The sequence below is a fragment of the Mastigoproctus giganteus genome, chromosome 9 (genome assembly GCF_048544385.1).
Source record: "Mastigoproctus giganteus isolate SK-2022 chromosome 9, ASM4854438v1, whole genome shotgun sequence".
NCBI classification, from domain to species: Eukaryota; Metazoa; Arthropoda; class Arachnida; order Uropygi; family Thelyphonidae; genus Mastigoproctus; species Mastigoproctus giganteus.
Genome location: NC_143583.1, coordinates 23,326,933 through 23,353,292, shown reverse-complemented (window position 1 = coordinate 23,353,292; position 26,360 = coordinate 23,326,933). Strand labels below are relative to the sequence as shown.

Sequence of the window (26,360 nt, the reverse complement as noted above, 5' to 3'; positions counted from 1 at the left end):
AAGACAGCAAATTTCAGAGTCGCAGATTGTTCATCAATAAACCAGGGATATTAGTCACGCAATGTAAATGTTAAGGAATAGAGAAATGGTCTCGCGCTACATATACGAGTATATTGATTTAAATACTCTCTGCCAGCGAGAGAGAGAGAGAAAGATTTCAATCTCTCTCGCTCTCTCTCTCTCTGGCTGAGTGCATTCTGCATGGAAATGCTTCCTATGCACATGGAGATGGTTGTGTAGTGTGCACTTGCTTGTGAAAGTTTCCCAGAAACTCGTCCACAGCCACCTGTCTTTCTCAGAATTTTGACAAGTAGTGATTAATGTTAGAACGTTAGTTGGTTAGTAAAGAATGGCGAGTGAACTTCAGGACTATTAGCATGAGTACTGTTCCATTTTGACATTTCGCTAAAGGGCAAAGAGGGTTTCTTATAAATAAAGGTGCGCACTTTATATTCGTTCATTTCCACTACCTTTTTTTTTTAATTGAGTCTACTGTGCTTTCCGATTTTCGAGTAAACAGTTGGCGAAAGTGTTGGTTGGAAACGTGTCTGTTCTGTTCATTGGACGAGTTCATCGTGTAGTTAGAATTCGGTGTTTTTAATTGTCGCTGAGGTGACTCCAGCAGAGAGCCCATCTTGGATATATAAGGACCTCATAATCCCAAACAGCTCATAAGAAATAACTAGGGGAGAGCTGTCTCTGGTGCTCATGCATTGTGCAAGGTTCTTGTGAATTGGGAGAGTTAATGCAATTTTTAGAACCTTCCTGAGTGCTTGTTGGAAGATGGGAAATTCGTTTATTATTCATTAGGAAATTAAGATTCATTAAAATCATATTTTTGGCTTTCGAAGATAATACATGTTTATTATTAAGTTACTTGAGAATCGACCATATTTTGTTTTTCGAATTGGTCTTGACCAATAACCAACATTTTAATAAGAAACATCTGATGACGACGAATGGAGTTAGAGAACAGCAAATAGGATTGTTAGCTGATACAATCTGTGAGTACTGAGGTTGCTCAATTAAAACGTGTTTAAGACCTTTAAAGAGTTTATTTTTAAAAGTCGCCTTTAGCATATAGACATTGCCCCATGCTTCACTAATTTATATTTTCCTTCAAAAATTCTTTTGGCTCTTGATACAACTATCTTTCGATGGCTGTTTCGATCTCAGCATCCGATTGCTTCCTTCTGCCGATTGTCCCTATGTTTGATGCTGAGGCGCAGGTGGTACAAAGTTTTTGTATGCCGTTCTGAGTTAATGTTGGTATCAGTTCTTTAAAAACAAGGAACAATTTTTGAAAGTGTAAATGTGTAGGTGAAATTAAAGCCATTTCGCTGCTCACAGTTATGCCACTGAATATCGCAAGTATGCCAGCATTCTTTTCTATGGTTTCTAGTTATTGATTTCTCCAAAATGTATTCACTTGTTCCTTATATCCCGTTATCAAAGTATTGCAGTAAGAATGAACTACAGGAGTGAAAGAGAACATCAGTAATCTCTTACGTAATAAGTTTCAGCTGCAAGAAACCTGGAATACATCCAAAGAAAGGTTCGATGAAAAAGAAAAAGAAAAAAAAAAAAAACAGAACTAAATCTTTCTTTTGGTTTGTAGCCAAGATATTGAGTAATCCTCTTTATGTTGGCCAACATATTGAATACTTGGACAGAGTGATGTGACAGTAAAACATATGACACAGATCTACATTGAATGTTTAGACTGCGTGTACTCACAGTCTAATAAGAATAACAGCTGTACACTTAAAGGAGTTATAAAATGCTTTCAAAACTGATTTCTTTTCTTAATGTTTATAAAGGCTATAGAGAAAATAGTTGAATTAATTTTCCATAAAATTATACTTTTAGTAATTACTACTCTTATATCACGTGAATATTGAGATAGTTAATAACTAAATTTCTGTACATCAGGGTGACGTTTCGGGAAACCTTTCTGGTATCCATCATCCGATCATATATTGGCTGTTGTCAGCCCACTGCTTGCCGATTCTCTCGATCCGCACTTAATTCTATAGAAAATTGCACGTAACGTCCTTCCCCAACTATATTGAATTAGTTTTGTTGTTTTTTTGTAAATGGTTATATTACGATGTCCTTTCGTTGGGTTTTAATAAGGCTTAAAGGTTTTACATATCAAATTGCGATACCTCGTGATGGAACTTTGATCACCTGCTAATAGAAAGAAAAGTGTTTGGATTCTTATCTTTCGAAGCAAATTGCGAAAATATTACCAAAATGGCGCTTCGGGTGCGTTCTTCTGAGGTTTTAATTGCGTTCCAAATCTGACAGTTCACATTCGAAACAGGAGGTAGGTAGGAAGAAAGAGGCGATTAACAGAATCTCGCGTAGGGTTGCGCTGTGTCCGTATGTTGGTCGTGCGCAGCGAAACTGGAGATGTAGGTATAGAGTGCCAAGGTCGGCATCGATCGTCCGTGCACGTGTGCGAGGCGCGCGTTTGCAGCACGTCTTTACTGCCGCAATGAAGCCCTTTTATTTATTTATTTGTTGACTCAGTGGATTCCACGTAGTCCGCTGCTTTGATCGTGAAATGGTGGTCGCTGATGACGTCATGCGTTTTCGTTTGCATTTCGATGTTCAGCTCTGAGGGTTCACGCAAATTTCTCTTTCTCCCCCATTTCTATCATCTCACCCTACCCAGGGTGAAAACCGATGACAAATTAAGGTTATTAGCGTTAAAGTGTATAACTTGAAGGGTGAAATGTGGTAATTATTCCCCTTGTAGTTTTTCAATAAGGTTCTTTAGAAATCGTTTCTCCCATATGGATAACTTGATGGTGTATAATTACCTTTCAGTGTTCGTCTCTTTGTTATTGGTTGAACTGTATTTAGTGTTGGATTACTGTTATTATTTTTTGTTAATCTTTCGAGTGAAGTTGGCTAAACATATTTGTGTCATTTCTAGGTATAGAAATCCTTGGAGAGAAGTTGGAATTAGTTGATATTTTACCCTTTTTGTCGCTTCGGCTCGTTTTGCTCAGCATTTGCGTCTCTTTTAATGGTCAAGCTGGCATCAATGTGGATGGAGTAGCTGTTAACAGGTGAGCTGTTTCCTACTGTCAGATCATATGCTATTCATAGTATTCTTGGAAATGAAGCCTTGCTTTTAAGGGATGACGAAGGCCTGTGCATTTTTTGTACATAATTATGGATATCTGTTTTGAGATGTTTTCTTCCCCAGCAGCTCGAATTGAGGTATGAGTCTGTTTCTGCACTTCGCAAATTGAGGTCGTAATGGCAGTTAGTGGCTGACCTTAAACTTTATAGTAATTGGCTGTTGGTGGTTTGTATGCTTGTTTTTTGCGGTATTATGTTTCATGTTCCCCGATAAGAGTAACTTAACAAGCTGCTCATAACGACTTACCATCTCATATGTATCGTGAATTGTGTAATAATAAGAATAGAATGAAAACTGATAATATTAACCCCATCTTCAATATCTGCACTGATTGCGTACATTTAAATCTTAATGTAATCAATATTTTTTTATTTTAAAAATTATGCTATGATATGATAAATTTGGGCAGAATAAAGAAACGTATTATGGTTTGTTTTTAATTTATTTTTCTTTAGAATTAAGAACTGCAGAAGAGAATTTTAAACAGAAAAAAAAATTAAAATTACAAATGATTAAAAATCAAAAATGCTACTTATATATTGCTAACTCTTGTAGGAAGCGATCCTTTGCAAGTTAAGGTTTAATTTATAAAGAATATCAGGATTTTTTGTTTATTCTGTGAAGAATTTACTACACAGAAATCATGTTACGAGTCCTATGCCAATTTATTTGTCACATTCGCTCTATTCATTACTTGTGCCATAATTTGATATCCTGCAAAAACATAATGAAAAGTTTCTGTATCGATTATTTAGATAATGACCCTAGATAATGATGAGAACGTTGAGAATTACAGAGAATCAATACAAAACGGTATTAATCTATACTATGCTTTTAATTTAATTTAATTTAATACTAGTATTAAAATATATACAGAATATATATTATATTATATATAATTAACAAAATAGAGTAAAGAACAATTTCTTATACATGGACGGTCTAAGTGTAAAATGATTATTGTGATTATTCAATACCTGAAGGAAACGGAACAGAGTACTTCTAAATAACTGTTGAGTACAAGGGACAGGCAGTGAGAAATTAGTTTTATAACGAGAATTCAAGGGGAGGTATAGTGAAAGGTGTTTGTTCAAGAAGAGATGGAGAATCGATAATAGTTTATGATATTGTAGACAAAAAGGGACCCATGGAGTTGTCGTCTGGCGTGAAGGGGACGATTCTGAAGTGACCACAGAGAGCTCCATAGTTTTGACGGTGAATTTGAATTCTCTCAAGTCTGTGAGAAAGAAGATATTCCTGTTGTGGGGACCAAATGATATCACAATAATCAAAAATGGTAATTATAAGCTGCTTGTAGAGAAGAATTATAACTTTGTCACTCTTGAAAATTGAGGAAGAATGCTTAATTAATCCAATATGTTAGGAAGTCTGAGATATTACGTGATCAAAGTGGGAAGAAAGATGAAGGTCAGATCGAAATAGGACACTTAAGTCCTTGAATGTATCAGTACTTGCAGTTAGAGTTTCCAGTATAATAATCAGTAAAGACGAAGAGTCTAACTGCACGATCCGATCGAAAGCGACATTTTAATGGGTTTAGAAACCAAGTTATTTTTTTTTGAGCTAGAGTGAGAGGGAATCAAGACAGGATTGGAGTTCATCGCTGTCATTTGAAGAATAAATAATTTTGTAAAGTTTAATTATCATCTGCATAGAGTTTCCACTCAACATTAATTGACTGAAATAAAGTTGACTCATCATTACTGTAAACAATAAAGAGTGGACCCAAGGGTGAGCCTGGAGGAACACTTTGTGAAATAGTAAACGGAGTTGACGAAGTACCATCAATTATTGCAATTATTGTAGACCATAAGACGAGAGTTTGAAGAGCAGAGTCAAATGTATGTAAAAATATCAAGGAAAAACGAATCAATTTCAATTTTTAATCAATCATTCCAGCTGTATGCTTATATACGCTGGAAGAATAACTACATATATAATTATTACATGGTGCTTATCACATTATATTTGTACGCGATTTTCTTCAGAAAGCCGCAGATGAAAAACTCGACCATCTCGCCTGAACATCGGATGGAGGTACTTAGAAACATTTCTGCTGCCTTCGATTGGATCGATACTCCACTTTGCCAAATAGCAGACATTCATGCTAAGTACATTACAGAGGTCAAACTATAACTGTTTCAAGAAACCTGTTCTAAAGTTCTGTTTAGAAAAAGGGAAAATAGAGGAGGACTGTTCTATCAAATAATTAAAAGAATTTATAGGATGACCATTTATGATCAACTTGAATATTTCGATTTTTGAGTTGAAAAGTGAATCCTTATCACCCTTTAATGGAAAATCAGTGTTCAGACGAATTGTTTAATATTTCGTTGAAATTTAAAATTCATCTTCCCTTGCAAAATATAAAGTGCTTCACGTGCTAACATGAACAAAGTATTCAATTGAATTTTACCAAACTAAACGCAAGATATGCAAAATTTTCGACCTATTCATGATTTTCTTTTTTTGCATGTTCTAATGGATAGTCATATAATAAAACTAGAGGAACTTACAACCTTAAATTTATTCAAACTACCCACCTCTATAAAACCAGATGGAAGTTTGTTCCAATAATTAGCTAATCGCTGGCCGAAAGTAAATTCCCTTACATCTATCCTGCAGCTATCCTTGTTAACTTAAGTTTCAGTTTATTTTTCAATTTGTTTTAATTCATTTTTCAGTTTAAGGAAGGATGCAATCATCATTTAGTTTACTCATAGTGTGCATAGTATTAGGGTCAGGCGCCACCTGTGGTTTCCCACATCTGTGCCATATGTTCGCTGTGAAGGAATACAATACTACTGTAAATGCCAGAAAAGTGTTGTGTGTTGTATATGAATATTGCGTTAGGTTCTGTTGTGTGTCCTGGCATTTAGCCGCAGGGTCCCTGTTGGGACTCCACGTTGCCCGCACACACCACTAAAGTACAGAGTGTACGCAAGAAAGGAGGGTATAGCTAGAAATATGGAGGATGTAGGCGAAGGCATCCTCCAGTTATCAATGGAGCAATAAGCGCCATCAGTTGAAAGGGGAACCCGGGAAGGACGATAAATAAGACACAGCAAGAGAGCTGCGTGTAAGTTACCACTGAGGAATCAAGTGGCCCTTACGCCAGTTGATCCTGTCCAGATTAAGATCGGTTGACCAGTTAGGTAAGGAACAGATGTTTGGGTTGTTCCTATTTTGTGTTGGCAATAAGGTGCTCCGTCTTGTGAAGAATTTTGTGCAAACTTGGTAAACTCATAGTAGTAGTTTTCTTCTGTGATGAATAAGTGTTCATTTCCTTGAGGGTTATCTTGTATAAGAGTAAACAGGATGCTGCGGAGGTCTCATAGTGTTGACAGGTATATACTAGATGGTTCCAGTCTTCTATTTCACCACATGCACAGTAGGGGTTGTCAATGATTCCCATGGATGTTAGTTTATGGTTTATTGATCCGTGTCCGGTAATGAGGTAGTTGGTATAAAGACCAGGAGAAAAACAATTTGGAGATTTGGGAAATACGGAATTCACATAAGGTATAAATTTCTTGGTGATTGGGCCCTTGTCGGCAGCAGTCCATCTGTCCTGCCAAGTCTGAAGTAGTAGGATGGCAATTTGTTTCTTTTCCTGCCTTCGAATAACCTCCAGATCAAGCGGAAGGATGCCCACAAGAACCTGAAGTGCTGGGTTGCTAACTGTGCAGCATGCCCTTGTAATAGTAAGAAGGATGGTGCGCTGGATGGTTCCCAGTTAACGTTTGTTGTTGTAAAGAGTTGCCCTGCGAAACCAGACCCCTGATCCATACGTTATGAAGGGAAGGAAGACTGATTTGTACAGAACCTTAAGGGTGCGTCGGTTTAATCCCCAATCACGACGACTCACCCGTGCAATGAGAGCAGTGTAGTTTCTCACTTTCGCATGGAGTTGGGCAAGACGCGGAGAGAAAGTGACCTTAGGGTCAAGTACTATTCCCAGTAGTTTTAACGTAGAAACTGGCTTGATTGTTTGGCCTTGAAGTTTCCTCTGGCTTCCAGAGAAGCTCTGCTGTCAGCCTCAATCGAGATGGTCACATCATCAGTAAAGGCTTGTATAGCTACAGGACCTAGGTCCAGTCCAAGGAGACACTTACGAATCTCCTCGCAAATGTCTGATTTCTAGACACTGCAATTTGCACAGCTGAAGTCTTTCGTGGTAAGAGTACCCTTTTATGTCCCTCACTAATCTGGTTGTTCTTCTCTGCACCAACAAATCCACATCCTTCCTAAAATGAGGTATCCACACATATATACAGTATTCAAGATATGGCTTCACCATTGCCCTTTAAATCGGGATAATCACCTCCTTGTCTCTGCTAGCAAAATTCCTCCTTGTCTCTGCTAGCAAAATTCCATCATTGAAAGACCCCAATTAACTGCACAAGCAGCCCGTCTGCACTGCTCAGAGAACTGCATGTCTGACTGCAATCCCCCCCACCAGTCTTACTCTTTCTCGTTTACCTTGAGTGTGATACCACCCAATTGGTATGTTATTTAAGGATTACTGTTGTCGACATTGAGGTTAAATATTTTATTAATGGCTAAGCTCAATTGCTGCTTCTCAGCCATATGTACAATTTTTCTGGATCTTGTTGCAGTAGTGCGCCTTGATTCCTGTCATTTACTACTTTATTGCCCAGCACCGAACAGTGAGGGACTCTATTAATAATATTGATCCAAGAAGAGCAGATAACAGCTAACCGCATATTTGTGGCGCTCTGAAAATTGGCACAAGGGAGCTCTAACGAAAATGGACAGAGTAAACTGAAGTATGCATGAAAGTTGAACGCAAATACCAAGTATGAAGAAAAAAAAAATACAATGAAATTACTTAGGAAGAGAAAACAGTCTGTTTCTCAATGTTACAAGTACACCCCAAGTTTCTCTGAAGAGTAGTGTCCAGCTTTGTCATTAAGACAGATCTCCTGCTCTGGGAGAATTGAAGAGAAGATTGATACTCACTAAAACAGCCCAGAGAGCCCGACTCAGTTTTTTTTTCATCTCGTTCGGTAGAAGAGTAGTAAATTTGAATAAATTTTCGGTTTATATTCCAGGACAACTACAAGGTCATAGGAGTTTATTACCGTATTTAGTCATGCAGTCTTGAACCATGGTTACTCAAATGCGTGTATTTTAGTACTCTCGCGCTTGTGGCTCATGTGCTTTAAGCTGAGCTGTAGTTATGTGAAGTTTCTTTTCAGTTCTCATCGAGGGCACAAGGAGTTCTTTTTTGGTAGTTATTCAAGCAAGCTTAACTCGAGAAACAAGAAATAGGATCACAACAAGGAGCTCAGGACTGTTGATGACGTTGTTAATTAAACTGTACAGGATATAATAATTATTATTATTATTATTATAGTAAATGTTTTCTTAATTTTGGGCCTCGGTAAAAATGTCTTTCAGAATCTGGTAATTCATAATTAACAATGGTAGTGCCACCTTACAGCAATCAATCAAAAGAAAAACATATAAATATCATATAAATCAAATTATATAATATTTATATATTAAATACTTTAAATATTTCCTTATGCAAAAATATTTATATCCTCCTTCCTCATAGTGAGCGTACAATGTAAGCGTATATAACTAATATAATAAGCACCAATTTGTAATTTATCATAAATTTGCTATTGCTTTTTTGCAAGAGCTCTATCATAACCACCCAAATATCAAAAATCAAAAAATAGGACCAGTTGATTTATTTACCTTGTAAGCTGTTATCATCTGCCATATGATCTCAGATCTTTAGGTCTCCTATACTTTTGTAGATAGTCTGTATAGCTTGTGGAATTATTGCACCGATGCGTTAATTATCCTTTTTGATCTTGCACTTATTCTAATGGCAGGAAACGAAAATATTGTCATTTTATTTAGTCCTCTGGCTACCCCTGGCTCCATTGTTACCTCACTGCGACAAAATGTCGATATAGCGGAGGTGGCGGCAGTGGCGACATCTGGCGTGTAACCTTTGCACTAATGCTATTAAACCCAACGAAGCAAACTTAATTGTTTTAAAATATTATGCAGCGCTGTTACGATGTTATATTTCGTTCTGGAGGTTAAAGTTTATTAACTCTTATTATTATAATCTTTAAGATTTGTGGATGTACGCAGTTAAAAGCAATTTAGTTTTAAATTTTTCGCTTTATTCTCTCCGACTGCCTTTGAAATCTTTTCGCAAATACCAAAGAATTAAAGCAGGAGTGGCTTTATCGATTTTGGCAACAGTTTAGACTTGTAGAATTTCGATAAATCAATCGTTGTTTTCTCTCTCTCTCTCTCTCTCTCTCTCTCTCTCTCTCTCTCTCTCTCTCTCTCTCTCTCTCTCTCTCTCACAGTTTGAAAAGGTAATTTGGTTTTTCACTGACATTCATGTGAATGATTTAAATTCGAGAGTATTAGTGATATAGCTAACAAGAGAATTATCGATCTTAACCTGACGCCTTGGACTTAGACGTCCTTATATTATGTGCTTAAATTGCGATTATTCTAGTGTGGGTTGCCTGTTTTGCGAGATTAAAATCCCGATTTTCCTTGAGAAAATTCATTCAAAGACGTCGATGCAGATTAACTAAATTTTCTACATATTGCAGCAAAGAGACGTAGAGTAGCTCATTTAATTGTATGATCATGGAATTGTGTAATGCACATAGTTTGATACTGCTTGTAAGAAGGTATTTCTTTAGTCTTCTCTGTAAGGACACGGAGAAACTCCAATTCTGTAATGTCCTCTAGCCAGGCGTTTCGCGGTGATCTGACTGAGATGCTGAAGGCCTTTTCCCCTTACACACACACACGGACATAGATTAAAGGGAATAAGTAACTAAAGACCAGATATGAAGAAACTTTGCCTTTAGCTAGAGAAGTATTGAAAGATTTCCTTATTTATTATAGATTGAAGGAATGGATGAAAGAGAAGCGGTGTATTTAGTAGTATTTTATTTATTTATTTTATTATTTTTTAAGGCTGTTATTACATAAGCTTTACAATACATTCATCATCATCATCTATTTTCAATCTACTGCAGAATGAAGGTCTCTCCTGCAACTTTCTAGATCCTTCGGTTTTGTGCAATGGCCATCCATTTACTACCGTCAAACTCATGAATTTCACCTGTCCATCTCTGTTGTTGTCGTCCGGGTTTTCTTTTAGCTACTCTTGGGTACCGTTCTGTTCTTTTCTTAGTCCATCTGTCATCATGTCTTCGAGCTATGTGTCCAGTCCAAGACCATTTCAGTTCTTTAGTTTTGATAAGAATGTCCTTTACTTGTGTTTGCTGCCTAATGCATCTGTTGCTCTTTTTATCTAACAGTCTGTTCCCTAATATAATTCGTTCCATTCGTCGTTGTGTGGTTTTCAGCTTCTCTTCCATTCTTCTTCGTCATTACTTTTGTTTTAGCCATGTTCATCTTTAGTCCGAAATCCTTACTAACTCTGCATAACGGATTAAGATTTTTCTCGAATTCTTTAGGATCATGGCTTACGATCATCTGCAAATCGTAAATGGTTTATGTACTCTCCATTCACATCGACTCCTTTCTGCGACCAGTCTAATCTTCTGAAAGCTTCCTCAAGGACAGCAGTAAACGACTTCGGAGATATTGTGTCTCCTTGTCGAACTCCTCAATTTTAAATTTACTACTGTCTTTGTCTAGTCTAATAAAAGAGGTAGACATTGCCTTATGCTGTATGGAGTCAAATGCCTTTTCATAATCCACAAATGCCAGGCATGATGGTGTTTTATATTAATTTGCTTTCTTCATTAGCTGCGGGTATTACATGAAGGTGACCCATAGTTGAGAATCTTGTCCTAAAGTCAGCTTGCTCTTTCGGTTGATTCTCGTCAAGTATTCTTTCTAATCTGTTAGTAACGACCATTGTGAACAACTTGTAGATGTGGGACAACAAGCTAATTGGTCTATAATTTCCATTTCTAATTTATCTCCTTTCTTATGCAGCAAAATTATGATTGCATTATTCCACTGCTTAGGCATGATGCCTTCCCTAATGTATTTTGTGAAGGGTCTTGCCAGTTTTTGTGTCATGTCTCTTCGTCCTAATTTTAACAACTCTACAGTAACTTCATCTTCACCTGGGGCTTTCCGATTCTTCATTTTCTTCGGTGCATGTCCTACCTGATCGGGGAAGATATCGGGTATGTCGTATGCTTTGCTAATTTCTGGTCCATCTTCCCCACTGCTTGCATCATTTCCTCGCTCCTTGTATAATTCTCTATAGTACTCTTCTGCTATTTGAATTATGCCTTCTCTGCTGTTTATAAGTACACCATCGCTATTCTTCAGTTTCAGTATCATTTGTCTTTGTGTATACTGCTCATGACTGCTGATTTAAGTCCTTTGGTTTCCCCTTAATGCTTGTTTTACTTTTACTAATAGTTCTCTGGTAACTGCTGCCATCTGGAGGTGAAATTCTACTCAGAATTACGGAAATATTGAGATTAGTATCATCAAAGTCAAATTTTTTAGGCTGTCATGCGATGATTAACCCATTGACTGATAACCGATGGGTGGTGATTTGAATTATTCTTCATATAATTCAGTTCACACGCTCGCGCTGGTAACGACTGTTCTGCAGCGAGTGGAAAAGAACAGAGTTCGAATCCCATCAATGATGCCAGGATTTTTAATGGGCCTTTTTCACAACGTGGCAGAGTTAGTCGATTACAGGCGAGAGTTGCATGGATTTATTCTCCCTGAAAATTGGATTTTCTGTCCAGCAAAACAGCAAACCGACCGAAGAATAGAAGCAATTGCAGACACGATATATTGACGCCTCATAGTCTTAGTTGATTTGGCTTTTAACACACACACCAAACCTAATTCAGTTAACAAAAAAAAAGAAAAAAAAGGAGACAGTACTGATCCGAATTGGCCAAAATATTTGAAATATTTATTTTCAATCATCTCAGTATTTATCCACTTTATACATATCAGTCTTGATAAAAACTAAAAAGGCAATTCAGAATTCCTCGATATACCACATGCATTGGACTCTGTTCATTCGGATATTCCCCTGTTTAAACTTTTTAACAATGGTATACGTTTCTTCTGGTTGAATCTTCTTGAACAGTAATCGTCATTTATTTGTTGTCATTAAAGTTGAGGCTTCTATTCCTGTTAATTCTTTTAAGTCCCACAAGGTTCTCCTATAGGTCCTCCTCTATTTTTTCTACATTTAAACGATTTGTCGTTTGGCGTTCCAGTCTGCCGACATCGAGAAAAGAATAAATTAAGTTATTAATTTATCTTTTGATAACGTAAAACTTCGTTCTTCTCCCTCTGGTTCAATACATGTTTCAGAGTAACAAATTCAAAGTATTCTAATGGTAACTCAATGTACCTTTATCTGCAGACTGCAGTAAGCAATAAAACAAAACCTTTCTTTTTTTTAAAATAAAGTTACAACTTTCAACACTTGCTTTGAGTCAGAGGGATTTAACCATTCAGGTTCTCGCGAGATGGATGGTATCTAAACCCGAACTTTTTCATACTGATGGAAAGACACCACCTTCCGTTAAATTGGTGCCAAGTGGTACAGTGTGACCAGTTTCCAAAAATCGAAGTCCGAAAAACGCATCGATTCAGAATTAATTTTGTTGCTTCAGACATTTTGAAAATATGAACGGTAATTTGTATCCAAGCAAGAAACCACTAACAAATTGAGCTTACGCCAAAGAATTTATTCTTACTCTTTTAAAATATGGCAGGCGGATTCATAGTAGCCACCTGCACTCCATCTAAAATTAGCTGCTATTGGATGTCGAGAAGTGAGGCGGATGTGCTTCTTCATAAGCACGTGGATGTTGCTCAACATATGCGCAACAACCAAAAATGTATTATTAGGCTCGTAGTGTTTTTCACACTTTATATTGAGGCCTATCAACCTAAAAATATGAAAACAATTACTACATCTAGAAATTTAAAATATATTTTGTTTTTCACTTGTATAGTCCCGAATTTTTATTTATTTTTTAAAATTTTTGTTTATTTATTTTATTTGTGCACGTATGTCTTAAAGATATTGGGATTCCAAAAGTTTTGGTGCTGCAAAAAGATTCAGTAACCAAAAAAGTTGAAAGCACTGTTCTAAAGAATTGAAGAAGAAATGTCAGTGGTAAGTTTAAAGTTGAATTATGGATGGATATTGACTAGTTGTTGCTTGTCTTTGAACTCGTAAGCCCATGCTGAGAAAGATTAAAAGTAAGGATTAATACAAATGAAGAGGTGCATTTTTCTCTAGAAAGCTGAACGTTATATTTCTGAAGTGCAGATCCGCATTTCAGAAACGGGTGGTGGATATACAAGTACTTGTGGTTTTTTTATTCAGACAAACTGTTTCAATTTGACAAACTGTTATCCCTGTGATTCCCCTGTGATTATAACCACTGTGCTACAGCGTTTTTGAACCGAATACCTTATTTATTTTTACCACGGTTATGAGGCGCTTGATCCAAATACCAGTCCTTCTTCGATGTTCTTCTTGGGTTTTAGGGGCATCGGCGACTAAGACCATGTAGCTGCGTGTATATTGTCTGTAAATTGTTCTGAGGTTGAGTTTCTATTTTTGGACAAAAAAAACCCGAGTTTCTTGGAGAAAAAACCATGCTAGCTATCCTTGCCTGGGACCGACTAACTCAGCCACGTTGTGAAATATACCCATAAAAACTCTTCCCCCGTCATCGACGGGATTCGAACTCATGTCTTTTTCACCCGGTGGGGGGAGGACAGCGATCCTACCAACTGTGCTACCCACGATGATAACACAAAACTAATAGGCTATACGTCATTGTTATTTTAATTCCCCACCAGATTCTGTCTTCGCATTCCAAAATTGGTGAGTGTCATGATGCCATGTTTGGTGTAAGAATATATAGATATACAGGTCAAAAGAGGCAACACTTCAGCGAGAATCTTTGCTCTTTTTTTTCTTTATTTGTTTTATTTCCACTGGAATTTCGGTATGTGATCCGCCAAATAAATAGAGTTGCTGTTTAAAAGGTTATTGTATGAAGACTTTGTATTGATTATCAATATACTGACTTTGTTGTTTGGTGATTTTTTTCTTGTGTTGTTGCCATGAACTTGGAATAGCAAACTTTCCATTTGATTTTTTGAGAGGATATCAGTATTCCTAAAATCGATGGAAGAGAGGTCCTCCGCTCAACAATGGACAGCTACTTCGTTTTTCTGTGTTCTTCAGAATGTATCTCTAATTTTCCTTGAACTCAAGTGCCTTATGTTTGGCCAGTTTATATTTTCGCACATTCACGGTTTGTTAATAAATAGTGCGATTAGGGTCTAAATGGGAGGTATAAAAAAGGAGGTATAAGGACAATTCTTTTCACAATGGATAAAAGGATGGTTGAGTGGGAGAAGACAGAGGGTGGTAATCAATGGGTGCTGCTCTTCGTGGACTAATGTTATTAGTGGAGTCCCACAGGGTTCGGCGTTGGGTCCACTGTTGTTTTGTATATTTATCAATGATATTGATGAAAGTATATCAGGCTTAGTGTCGAAGTTTGCAGATGATACAAAGGTTGGCAGGGTTGTTAATGACAGTAATGGCAGTGTGCTACTGCAACAGGATCTAGATAATTTGGGCAGATGGGCTAAGAAGTGGCAACTGAAGTTTAACCTTGACAAATGCAAAGTACTGCATATGGGTAGAAGTAACCCCAGAGAAACATACCAACTGTGTGGTACTACACTTAAGGTGGTAGAAAATGAAAAAGACCTGGGAATAATTGTGCAGTCAGATATGAAGTTTTCTGAGCAATGCAGACAGGCTGCCAGGGAAGGTCGTGGGGTTTGTCAATGATATATAGGAATTTTGCTAGCAGGGAAAAGGAGGTGATTGTCCCTCTGTATAAGGCAATGGTCAGACCACGCCTTGAGTACTGCGGACAAGTCTGGAGGCCTCATTTTAGGAAGGATGTAGATTTACTTGAGCGTGTACAGAGAAGGGCAACAAGATTGGTGAGGGGAATGAAGGGATCCTCTTACCAAGAGAGGCTAAAGTTCTGCAAATTGCAGTGGCTGGAGACTAGGCACCTGCGCGGTGATCTGATTGAGGTGTATAAGGCCTTGAATGGGTTGAGCACGCTGAATTCTGATGAGATTCTTCCACTTGTTCAGATTACGAACCTAAGGGGGCATAAATTCAAATTAAGAAAAGACAGATGTAGAATAGATGTGCGGAAATTTGCCTTTAGCCAGCGGGTGGTTAATTGCTGGAAAAAAACTTCCATCTGTCGTTGTGGAAGTTGATAGATTAAATAAATTTAAGGAGGAACTGGACAGGCATTTGGAGGGAATAGTGTGTTTTTTTTTTTTTTTTGGCTGATGCTGCATAAGCTCATACACTTGCTTTCTTGCATCACATGCCACTACTACTACCATCTATTGTCTTCTCACGTCAACAAGCTTCTGCCGCAAGATTGCTACTGGCTCAATATTCTTTTGTTGTTGGGCCAATCTTGGTATATTCCAGCAAGGTGGCAATGTCTGTGATGCGGTACGCCCGGGCCAGCCGCGCTCAAAGTGACTTTGAGTCATATTCTGCTGTTGGCCCATTTTCTTGCTGAATTGCGCGCACGCAACACATATGCAAACATAATACACAATGGTGCAATATGGTCTAAGGTGCAGATGCGGCCAAAGTCCAGAACAACAATCTGACTGCCTGTTTTATATAACTTGATACGAATATATGATACTATTTCTGACGAAGCGATCACACCCTTGCACGATGGCATGTACCTAATAAACTGTCCACTTAGTGTATATACGTAGTTTCCTGTATTGTCTTTTGGATCGATTACCATAGCTTAAGCTGTTAGTGTGGAGATCTCAAATCCTGATTTCAGTGCTAAAGCTGACGATTTTTTAAAATTTAGTCTGTTATTAACACTGCCCTGAAGGAGACCTTATGTATGCAACAAAACGCTACTTAAATGTGCTATAACGCCACCAGTAGACTGACAGGAGCACGACAAAATGTTTTGTTTCCAAGTGTACCACAAACGACATCTCTACCAGGAAATATGTGTGCGTGTGTTACGTGGTGAGTCACAGATAGCTGTAGATCTCCGTTGTCATGCAATGTCACGCGATGAATATACATAGATAACATGATCACACCGGAGAGAATTATTTAACAAGCTCTCAAAAGTACAGGATTTCATCAGCTACATCTTATTTTGAAATATTTCGTGTGAAATGAATTTACGTTAGTTTGCTCGTCCATGGATGGTAAGGGAATAATAAGACATAAATAAATTTGTGTGTGTTAACTTAATAATGTAGTTAGGTTACATAAATAATGCCTTGAATTGCGATAGGTAAAAAAGATGTTGCTATAATGCATGTTTTGTGTTTTGAAATGCCGATAACACAAGTGTTGTAGTACATTATTCTACTAATATATATACATGAAGATATTAATTAGTTTTATCCAATAATATTTTACTTCAGTAAGTATTTGTGATAGTGGGCCACTTTTCACTCGTTTGTAGTAGTCTACTCCTGTCTGAAATCGGAGAATTCTTAAGAGTATCCTCCCCAACTCCCCAAAACAAAAACAGCAGCAGCAGTAGCATCTAGAGTCATTACTAGACCTATAAACGTAGATTGGTCTTTCGTTCCCTCCTTGAATAACGTTTATATTTACACTTCGATTGAAGCCAAATTTATAGTACCTAGCAGAGTGTTTTAGGATACTCTAAAGAGACCTATTTATTTTGGTCCGCCATCTTGTTTCAAAATGGCGACCGCCCAAGAGTGATAAAATGTCTTCTAAAGTGAACAGGTATAGACAGATAAATACAAATACGCACCAACAGCACGTATTTGCAGTATGTATTAGAAGATCCCATCTGCTTGTCTCAAACATTATTCGACAGATGGTAACGCTCTCAGAAATATCACATTTCAGAATTAAAAATAGGACTCTTAAAACTACCGCTGGCGTAAAAGAATTGGAGGTTAAAGTGCATATCGAAGTGTACAAAGATAATAGGGTGCACTGTGAAGTAAAGGAAGATCAGCTCATCAGTTTATCGGCATCTTATGGCTTCTTATTATCCCTGTGGATTCAATAAAAGACAAAACTATTGTAGTAAAATTTCCTTACATATTTGGAGAACCGAAGAAGGATTTATAATGAAATAATTCGAAAAAACTGTTCTAACATTATAATGGCTAGGTGGAAAGACGAACAGCTATTCCTTAAAACACCTGATATTCCTCTTTTATCAATTTGGACAATCATAGAGCAATAATACATAGCCGGTTATTTCAGCATGGCAATGCCATTGTTAAAACAGTTTTTGATAGGAGCGCTCTTAAGTTTTTCAGTTGGTCTACACACACCTACAGCTAGTACCTGGTATCCATTATCTCGTAAAGTGTTAGCTGTTGCTGGGGAGTGGAGTGGGAGTTTTATCATAAGGACAAAAGTAGGATAAAAAAGTTCATGGACGTAAAGACAATCCAACAATTGTATCTTATCAATTGCACTTCTGTTATCGCTATATTTAGTCCGCTCTTATAGGATATGGGAAATGCAGACTTTCGTTTTTTATAGGCATTATCTGAAGTCCCTGATAAAACAGTGTTACACCATTCTCTGATCCTAATGAAGCAATGTTAGTTCTTAGTCACCAATAATCATCAGTTGTTCAAAGTAGCTAATTGAAATGCAAAGCTTTGGAACAAGAGTGTTTGGATAGATTTGGAATTTCTCTTACCCCCTTCCCCTCCTACTCCCTCTTATTTTTATTTGCTTCTCCTCCAACGTTTGTGAGGATAATTCTAGAACGTGACAAGTATCATAACTTAACCCTTAACCTTCGCAAGGTCATCAGGAGTTTTATCTTTATTGAGAATTTCTGCAAGTCATATCGTTGGCTTAGAAGCCTATAAACATACATGCGTGTAAACTAGACCTAGTTTCGGTTTCAACTTTCTTTCAGCTTGTATGCTGGATTAAGCATCGAAGCAATTTAGGTTGCAGACACTCTAAAAGCTTTTTCTAAACGCTGTGGAAAAATAACCACCGTAGCCCTTGCTCATTGACTTTTGTTTAAAATTCCAGATATAAATCCGACATTAGTTCGAGTTTAATTAAATTTGGTATAACTCTACAAATCTTTCTTAAAAATTTAAATATAAAGTTTAGTGAAAAATTTGCCTATCGGGAGTCGATTGAGGACAGTTGGCGTTTTACGAATTTACGAACGTACCTTAGATGAGCGCACAGTTATGAGAAGTTTAATCTCTTTGGTGTAAATTGTCGAGACATAATTGAATGTTTTGCTTTGGGTTTCAACAATTCAGCCTCTTTACTGCTACATCGGAATGGATGAGTAAAGAATGCTCTCTTTATCAATGTACGACATAATCTTCACCTGTTGAAGATAACGATATCTTATGAGCATGCTGCAGTGAACATAAAGACATATTCGTGGGGCTAGGTTGAGGGTGGAACCTTCCCATCTCTACTTAGTGTAGATGCTAACGGCTTGTGGCTGTCAAGTAGAAAATAATACGTTCAGTTCCTACAAAAGTGACATTTAACCCGATTTTGAACAGCTGTTCAAAATCGGGATAAAATGTCACTTTGGTAGCAAGTAAAATAACTCTTTTGTGAAAGTTACAATTTAATATTAAATCAATTGCAGTATTTAATTCGTGAATCACTTAAAAACGATTTTTATTTGATCAGATTTAATGGACTTAGCCTCTGTTTTCAAAGTCGATGTATAGCTGTTTTTTTCTTTCTCTCCTCGGAGAAATCCAGAGAAAAAGTCGTCCTTGTCTTATTATCTTCTCTTTTTCCCCACCTCATTCTGTTGCTCCTGCTTTTGTAACCATGAAAGATAAAATATTATTATTATAAAAGAATACAATGTACCTTTTGTTTTTTTTCATTCGACAGTAAACAAATTACAAAGATAGACGAACTTTGTTAAGAATATTCAATACCTTATCAAGGCGATAAGGCATCGTTTTGACAACAAATTACATCATATGCAGTTAAACTTTAGTGTCTACTCCTTCACGAAAAGTTAGGGAAAGTGAAGGTGCAGTGTAACTGTTGCCACAACTTGCAGAGAAAAAATACTAATACCATTGGTGAGTTGTGCGTCGGCCGAGAGTTAATACACTTCTCGACAAAATTAACAGAACACAACGTTTTTTATGAATATTTTATTTTGAACAGTGTCGCCGAAGACACTGTTTACAATAAAACAGAGGTTCTCTTTTATCCTAAAAACAGATTCTAGACGTTATTTCATCTGGAGACAACGAGGAATGTGGTACCATCCCTCCAACATCAGAGAAAGGGACACTTACGGTTGAGACGGTGTTCTGCAATGGGACAGAATAATGATCAACGGCCGCACCCCTCTTCATGTTTTTGATAAGAAGTACAGTAACTTTCGAGTGGTCAGGAACGGCAGTGCAGTAGCACACGCTCTTTGAGTAGACCGGGGTCAAGCCCCTGACTGCTAAATACGGTCTATCTGCCAACCCGCACTGGACCAGCGTGGTAGATTATGGTCCATTTCCCTCAACATAAATTGTTGAGGAGGCTTTCATCCTGCAGTGGATTGATAATGGCTGCAGTTTACTTTTTACCGTAACTGCGCAGAGGTACCGAGAACAGATTCTCGAGCCATATGTGCAACTTTTTAGGAGTACGGTTGGCCCAGATTTTCTTTTCATGCACGACAACGTCCAGCACATATAGCTCAAGCAGTGGAGGAATATCTTGAAACTGAAGATATCTAACAACTGCGGTGGCCATCACAATCCCGAGCTTAAATCCGATCGAACATGTCTGGGACGCCATTGGGCGTCGCATTGTACGCCGACAGCCAACTCCTCGGTCACTTGGTGAGCTAAGTTCTGATCTGGTGGAAGAATGGGATTTGTTTTCACAGAATCTTATAAACACCCTTATATCAAGCATGGTTCACAGCTGTCAGGGCTGTTTATAAAAGGAATGACACAGCTGTCATTCCTTTTATAATTGTTCAAAGTTTCTCTCAGTCTCCTCCTTTCGTCGTTATTCTATGGCATACGACCATACCAAATTTTGTCCCGCTTCATCTCAAGCTGCACGAGTTACATCACGTTTTCTATGTTTCTGTTAATTTTGTCGAGCAGTGTAGATTCACGGCTTGACTATGTGAATTTTCTAAATAAAATGCTTAATAAAACCATGGCTTATTCACGGGCTCCTTTGCAGCCATAGACATTTCACTTTATTAAACACACTGCAACAAAGACGCAAGGGTACTGGACGAGCGGCAAAAGTATCAAGGGTCCAAAATTAATTATAAAATAATTCTTTTCTTGAGATCTCAGGAAAAAAAAGGCATTCAAAATTGTTTAAGACTTTTTAAAAATCCCCCAAATCGTACAATTTAGCACATGGTGCCCCATTTTCTAAACAGTTTCCTGGGAGGACTCCAGATGCCTCCCCCTTTCCTAGGGGGACTGTTCCTCAGCGTTTCAGAAGCTTGTTTTACAAAAAAAAAGTCTTGAATAAACCTAATGTTTTCGGAAAAGCACTGATACCACCAGGTACCTATGCATCCACCGATGAAGGGCCAAATAGCCCTGAAACAGCTGTCAAGGCGATGGTATCCCCTGAGAATAAGTAACAATAGTTTTCTCTAATAGGGAAGCATTACTTAATTGTCCTTTTAAAGAGGTTACAGCATAAGTAGGAACATGTCGCTAAGTCGCTTTTTTCCAGGAAACACAGTAGAACTCTTCAATCAACTAAGAATTGAACCGGAAAAGCTCTGTGACGAAAAAGCCTACAGATTGAAAGTCTGTGTCCACTCCTATCGTCTTGTGCAACTGTAGTGCACAGCCACTCGTCTCAAAAACTGCATTTAATTTTGATCCCTTTTAACTATATATTCTCAGTATTCTAGATGTCAACGTAAGATGACATCTAGAATACAGGTGGTTGATGACTTTCACCAACCGGTGAAATACCACCACTTTGCTTATTGGAGGCTTGAAGTGGTGAAACCCATGTTTAGTCTCTAGAGCAAAGTTTCCGGCATCCCCCCCCCCCCCCATACTTCTCCTTCAACCCATGCACGGTACTAAGTACTATAGGTTTTGATACCTTTCGTGTTTGGGGTTTTCATAAAAAAAAAAAAAAAAAAAAAAAGATGTCAAAATTTTAAATATTCTATGATGTCAAAGATGCCAAAATTTTAAATATTCTATTATAATATCATAATTACTCATGTATTTCAAAATTATGTATTCAACCTTTCAGGGTGGACGTTCCATGGACTTCGTAACCTTTTGCTGGTGGGTCCGCTTCACACCTTAGAATGTAACTCACACCCTTATAGCCAATGGCTGTCCCAGGGGTGTCTAATAATAATAATGTTGGAATTACTTGAAATATCGAAGCTGAATCGTAGGGTAGCTGCCGGACAGAAGGCGGAGTTTGTGATCAAACTGATATTCTTCAGATTGGCGTGATGGAAGAAGTGGGGTCCTCAAGCATCGATTCTTGAACCACTGTTGTTTCTGATTTTCTGAATTAAAAACTGTAGAGGAAGAAAGAGAGCTGGGAATTACAATACGAGCAAATATGAAGTTCTCTGTGGAGTGTAAACAGGCCGCCTGGAAAGCCTATAGGACCTATCGATGATTTATCAAATAATATCCTGTAGAGATAGAGGTCATAATCCTAATGTATAAGGTAATTGTGAGACTGCATTTGGATTACTGTATCCAATACTGTACTCATCTGAAAAAAGACATTGCACTTCTAGTGTCAAATGATGGGTAGCTTGCATTGTGAAATGGCAAAAGTGCCACCGTACGAGTCAAGACTTCGAATATGTGGACTACAGAGATAGACAACCAGGCACTTTAGAGGAGACCTGATTAAAGTTTATAAGGCTGTGAGAGGTTTACTGAAATGAATGAAGGCAGAATTTTCACTATTATAAAAAATGGCCATAAATTCAAATGACAAGGGAAGAGATTTAGACTAGATTGGAGGAAGTTTTCGTTTAGCCAGGGAGGAGTTGTTCATTACTGGAACGAGTTACCTCCACAGACATTCGAGTGTGACAGTTTGAAAAACTTCAAAGGTCAACTGGATAGTTATCTACGTGAGGAGAGAAGCGCATAATTTGTATTTTTTTTATCTACTTTTTACTTCTTTTTTTTTTTTTTTTTTTTGACCGGCAATAGTCAATTTATCCATATAGTGCAAGGAAGCCTGTAGCTTCCTTGCACTACATGGCTAACACTTATGCTAATAAGCAAAATAGTGGTATTAGTCTGTTACCGATGACTGGTGCCTAAATACCTAGTTAGTATAATCTCTATGGGTGGGGAGAATTGGACATTCAGAGCTTCACAAGACACTAATTTTCTAGTTCCAAAAAAAGAAAAGAAAAATAGTAAACAAGGACCTCAAACATTTAGATAACTCTGTTTTCTTGACTCAATGAAAACGATTATATTTCAATTATTCATTTTATTGCTGCTGTATTTTAATGTGAGGTACTCTGTTGTATCATACCCAAAAATCTAAGATGGCTGAGATTTTTAGCTTTATGTGATCTCGTGAATAGTAGACATTTTCCATACAATGTGGAAAAATATGGAAAAGGTTCGAATCCTGCCTCAACCGGAGCACTTTTAAATGGGTTGCATAATAGTAACAGCTTATCGGGAGAGGTTCGCATGGGCTTTCTCTCAGTAAACCATGTGTTTCTTTTTGGAAATCCTGCCACATCGGATATAGAATAGATTCAATTTACGGATACTGGCGCTTCGTGGCCTTAGCTTCCTTCGCATTTGCTCTCTGTCACTTAGTTGGATATTAATGATGACGATCTTCATCTTTTACAGTTTTGCAAGTATTCGTCAGTAAGGCATCAACTGAGTTTTGATTTTCAATGCAAAAATAAATCTCATACTTCAGTTGCATTAAGAAAAATCGGCATACTTTGCAGTTTCGTTAAGTGGGGCTGCTCTTCAACTGTAAGATCGAGCCTAGTTCTTGCTTCTTGCTGGTGTTTTTGGAAACAAAACTAAACAATAGAAAGGAACAAGTAGAACATAAGACGATATTTTGTGAGAAATTCAGAGAAGTAATTTATTTAAAGCGACAAAGTCATATAAATTGTTATCGATGACTTTTAAACTGAATTATACACAGGAAAATCAAGTCCAACAGTATTATTATTACTGCATGGTTGCTTTCTCTTCTTGTTACAGAAAGTCAGTTACGTGAAAGCTCTTTGTGACCTTCATAATAACAATTATTTTTAAGAATTGCATTCACTGCTGTTTCATTTTAATAGAAATGCGCTCATTGCACATATTCCAAAGACCAAGATCATTAAATTAGAACCGTTACTGGTAAATTTAACCATCATGCCTTTTACGAATTCCCAGTTTTGTTTACGTCAGCGTGGTGCATGAACTACTCGCGCATTCTGGAAAGCCTCTCATCAAATAACGCAACTGCTCCGCTCCGATACTCGGAACAGTTAACAGCTCTACGAATTGGGCGGAAAGGTCCTAGAAATAGGAGGGTTGCATTTCAGAGGGGAACACTTTCCGAGAAGTGCACGTTTTTTTTTTTTATTATTATTATTTCGCGCTGTTGGCAGAGGTGGTATAAGAAAGAGCGGATGTCGAGGTGTTTTCGGTAACGGTATTTCGAAATAGACTATGCCATTCACATTTTTGTTCTGTCCTTGGGAGGAAAGAAATGAGAAACAAAAGTTTTCACTTGTTATTTTTCAACGGATGAATTAAAAAATTTCATAATTCAAATAATACCCTCGTTAGCTGAGCTATACTGAAGTTAATTGTCGTTGTTGGGTTTTAGGAGCATCGGCAACTAAACCCATGTTGCTCCGTGTATACTGTCTGTAAATTGTGTGTTCTGAAGTCGATTTTCTGGACGAAAAATCCAAGTTTCCGGGAGAAAAACCATGCTACCCTCTCTTGAGACCGACTAACTCAGCCACGTTGTGAAAAAGACCTATAAAAATTCCTCCTGTCATCGACGGGATTCGAACTGAGGTCTTTTCCACCCTTTGTGGGCATGTTGAAGTTAAAAAAAAAAAACCTTAGGGGTTACCTAAGCTTAGCTCATACACTTTCAAGTATAATTTGTACGTGTTCTCTAGTAGATTTGTCTGTTTTATGCATGAAAAAACACTCGAGTTTCTGGTTGTAAAAAAATCTTGCTACCTTTTCCGAGACCGACTAATATGGCCACAGTGTGAAAGAAACCCATAAAAGTTCTTTGCATAGTTGCCGGGATTCAAACTCTTTTCCACAGGGTACGGGAGAATTGCAGTAATAGCCACCTGCAAGGGGCCTATGTCTAAACCAGTTTGAAAATGGAGTCTAATAATGATGTTTGTTATTGTTGACTCTTCTCTTTCGAGCCAATACGTTGCTAGTTCAAACCCAGACTATGCCACAAAAAGACTTGGCCGCGCGTTCTCGCAATCAGTGAGTGATTGGTCACCCTCTCATTATTTGAGCTGCAAATGGCACTTTAAAAGATACTTGAATCGGTGAACTTCAAGTTGTGTTTTCATTGGATGCTTTCCCTCTGGTGGGAGGTTGGAAATTAAGGATGAGCTTTCTGTTGTTTTTGAATAACTAAAGTGAGCACAAGCTTCAATTCAGATGAATCCAACCAACCAAAATACACATAGCCCTTGTTCGTTAGAAATGTGGGGATAATTGATTAGAAACATCACCGTAGTATTTGGCAGACTTCTGTCCACCATGAAAGAGACTGCATTAGATGACTGTCACTTTCTGCCGTTATAATCATCCGTGCGGACTCCGTTTCTGGTTTCAATTCATGAATAATGTACCGAAACTAGTCCATACGTCTAATGGGCTTTTCAACTTCACCTCCCAATTGCTCTGTTGGGTTCACATCAAGCAACTGTGGAAGTCAAGGAAGTCACTGTCATTCTGGAACTGATTCTGCAAAGTAGTGCTCTGTCAGATAGCACATTATGAGTATATAATGCGCCATACGACCGGGCGCATTATTTTATTGTAATATACTATATATGTTGTCATGTGCTGGAGGATTAGTAAGGATTTCTGACTAAAGATGAATATGGCTAAAACAAAAGTAATGATGAACAAGAATGCCACAGAAAGGGATATAATCATTGAAGGAGCAGTAATTGAAAAGGTGGATTCATATACTTATCTGAGACAAGTCATTAGCTGTAATAATGATAAATGGCTGGAAGTCAAGAGAAGAATAAATTTCGGATGGACAGTATTCAGGAAATATAGTCATATACTGAGGAGCAATATCCCAGTTTGTCTGAAACGTAAAATAATGAACCAACGTATACTCCCCACCATGACTTATGGAAATGAAACTTGGGCGCTCAGCAAAAGAATGGAAGAGAAGCTGAGAACTACACAGCGAAGAACGGAACGAATTATATTAGGAATCAGACTGTTAGATAAGAAGAGAAACACATGGATTAGGCAGCAAACTCAAGTAACGGACATTCTTATCAAAACTAAAGAACTAAAATGGTCTTTGGCAGAACACATAGCTCGAAGACGTGATGACAGATGAACTAGGAAAATAACAGAATGGTACCCAAGAGGAGCTAAACGAAAACCTGGAAGACAAGAACGGAGATGGAAAGATGAAATTCATGGGTTCGTGGGTAGTAAATGGATGGCCATTGCACAAAACAGAAGGAACTGGAAAGTTGCTGGAGGTCTTCATCCTGCAGTGGATTGAAAATGGCTGATGATGATGATGACTATACTGTATATGTTAATAAGATGTACTTTCAAATTAATGACTATGGGAAAGATAATAAAGAAGAAAAATTTTCAATTAGGTATTTATTAAAATTAGTGGGAGATCTGACAATGTAAAATTTCATCTACATTCAAATAACCAGGTTCATAATTACTAATATTCAAATTCAAGCAGTACCCCAGACTACTAAAATTTTGTTTAAAATATTTTTAAAAAGTATTACTGTAAAGTAAATACTTTTACTTCACAGTATTACTTTTATGTCAAGCTTAAAGGAATAAGCACATGCAAATATTGATGCAA

General features: G+C 37.5%; 1 protein-coding gene across 1 annotated transcript in view; it reads left to right on the top strand.

Annotated features, from left to right (window-relative positions):
- Nucleotides 1-26,360, top strand: part of LOC150080093 (uncharacterized) — an 84,759-nt gene that overhangs the window by 34,145 nt on the left and 24,254 nt on the right. The window contains exon 4 of the mRNA XM_090381666.1: nt 2,945-3,080. Coding sequence (XP_090237792.1) covers nt 2,945-3,080 — 136 coding nt within the window. The remainder of the gene's footprint in view (nt 1-2,944; nt 3,081-26,360) is intronic.